This window comes from Apis dorsata, unplaced genomic scaffold, assembly GCF_000469605.1.
Source record: "Apis dorsata unplaced genomic scaffold, Apis dorsata 1.3 scaffold_683, whole genome shotgun sequence".
NCBI lineage: Eukaryota > Metazoa > Arthropoda > Insecta > Hymenoptera > Apidae > Apis > Apis dorsata.
In genome coordinates, this window is record NW_006263864.1 from 955,751 (window position 1) to 957,802 (window position 2,052).

The 2,052-nt window shown below is 48.0% G+C and overlaps 1 protein-coding gene across 2 annotated transcripts in view; it reads right to left on the reverse strand.

Annotated features, from left to right (window-relative positions):
- LOC102681877 (tyrosine-protein phosphatase 99A-like) overlaps positions 1 to 2,052 on the reverse strand; it is a 334,024-nt gene that overhangs the window by 5,439 nt on the left and 326,533 nt on the right. For both annotated transcript variants that reach the window (XM_006622301.2, XM_006622302.2), the window contains exon 9: positions 1,428 to 1,684. In XM_006622301.2, coding sequence (XP_006622364.1) covers positions 1,428 to 1,684 — 257 coding nt within the window. The remainder of the gene's footprint in view (positions 1 to 1,427; positions 1,685 to 2,052) is intronic.

Consider the following 2,052-nt stretch of genomic DNA (forward strand, 5'->3'; position numbering starts at 1 on the left):
ACCTTCTTTCGTAAAACTTATATCCTTATCAAAGCGCAATAATTTGAACGCGATAAAAGACACGGGTTACCTACGATTTGTTTCCTTTTCGCGTTATCGTTTACGATCGATCCATCGATGTACATACAACCGATGCGTACATACACGCGAGAAATCTCCGTATTCTTTGTTCATCGACCATTTTTCGTAATGGAAAAAGAAGAAGAAGAAGAAGAAGAAGAAAAAGATTTACGCAAGAGAGAAACGAATCTTTCCCCGTTTCTACTCTCGCAACTCACAGTTCGAGGAACTTCTTCATCCCGTCGACGAGCTTCTCTCACTATCCATTCTAGTTTCGCAGAGAGAAAATTTCCAAGATCGGTAGAGCAAGAAGAATGGTAAGGTAAACGTTCCTCGAATAGACTAGGAGAGCGAGGAACGCAGAGAGCCGAGGCTGGCCGTCCGTGACCCAGAAAATATTCCTTCTTTACGAATCGTTCCCCCGCGAGTACGATCGCGCGTACAGGTATCACGGTCGAATCGACGTCCTTGAATATATATCTTGGACAATGGCGATCGAAATACGAATCGGGGAGCGAAAAAATACGAGAGAGATTGGTCGCGACGGCACGTGTTTTGGCACACGACTATCGGATCGTTCGACGATAGGCACTGCACACACACACACCGCGCGAACGGGGGAAACGTAACGATCCGCTCGACGAAACGCCGCGGCACGAACTGAAAGAAGCCTCGCTTCGTCGTTCTTACTTTGCCGTTATCGCGAACGATAAGAGGTCAGCCGGCGATAGAGAAGGAGAAAGATTGCGGGGATCGAAGGAAAGAAAGGGTTGGGAGGGGAGGGCAGAGAGGCGAATCCGAGAAGCACCTACTCGAAGAGAGAAAACCGAATGTTCACCGTTCGTGTAATTGTTTCCCCTGTCCCATTAACGACGATATTGCGCGGTCAGTCTAAATACCACGAGACCAGCCGGTACACTGAACGCTCGCCGACCGAACTAATCGCGCACGGCGCACCGACTGCGTGCCATTTAATACTGCGTGACTGCATCGTGGATCGTTTGTAATTGCACGATGACGAACGAATGCCTATTATCGTGCGATGGGGCAGAGATATAGCGTTCGCAAAGTTGAATGAGTGAACACGAGCCTGTGTGGCCACGGCTTGTGTCGCGTGCTTGTGTCTTGTGGGCCTCGGCAACGGGAACGGAGGAGTATCGCGATTTTACAAATTCTCGCTTCTCTCGCCATCCCTTTTTTTCGTCTTCGAATTCGAAAGACTTCGAGAGAGAAAAGAAAAAGAGGGAGAAAGAAAAAGAGAAAAAAAAGAAAGGAAAAAAAGAAGAAGAGGAGGAGGAGGAGAAGGAGGAGGAACGATATCGTGCAAAATAAAAGATGTAGAGAGGAAATAAACGGTTGATCCTCACTTCCATAGCACGAAGGAGGTGATCATCAGCATCACCGCGAGACAAGCGCAGATCATCCCGGCGATCACTCCGCTGCTGAACCATATGGTGGTATGTGGCAATAACGGTGGTGCTCTGTTGCAATCGCGAATGCCGCGCACCTTCTGTGGAGCAGAGCCTTCTCCGCGTATAATCAGCCGATTGTCGATAGCGCTCCGCGTGCCTCCGCGTACCACGATCTCGTATACGCTGTTCATCGTCAGGTTGGGTATGATCATCTGTGGATAAAACAACGTTTATCGAACTTAATCCTGGTTCCCGATTGTTTACCCGCAACCTTACTTCGCTCTATACTATGCGAGCTTCGTATAGAGTCGTGCTAAAAATTTCAACTCGAAATTCAACGAGATAACCAAGTTTCTCTGTCCCTCTGTGCATTTCCGCCACGTCTGCAGTCGATAACCGACAAACGTTTTAATCGTTCAAGGATGTTGTTTTCGCAACAGCTCGACTCGTGTCCGTTTCGAACAATCGCCTCTTGCTCGAAACAATTTTATCTAAAATACCATCGAGGAATCGCATAGGAGAAAGAGAGAGAGAGAGAGAGAGAGAGAGAGAGAGAGAGAGAGAGAGAGAGAAATCGTTT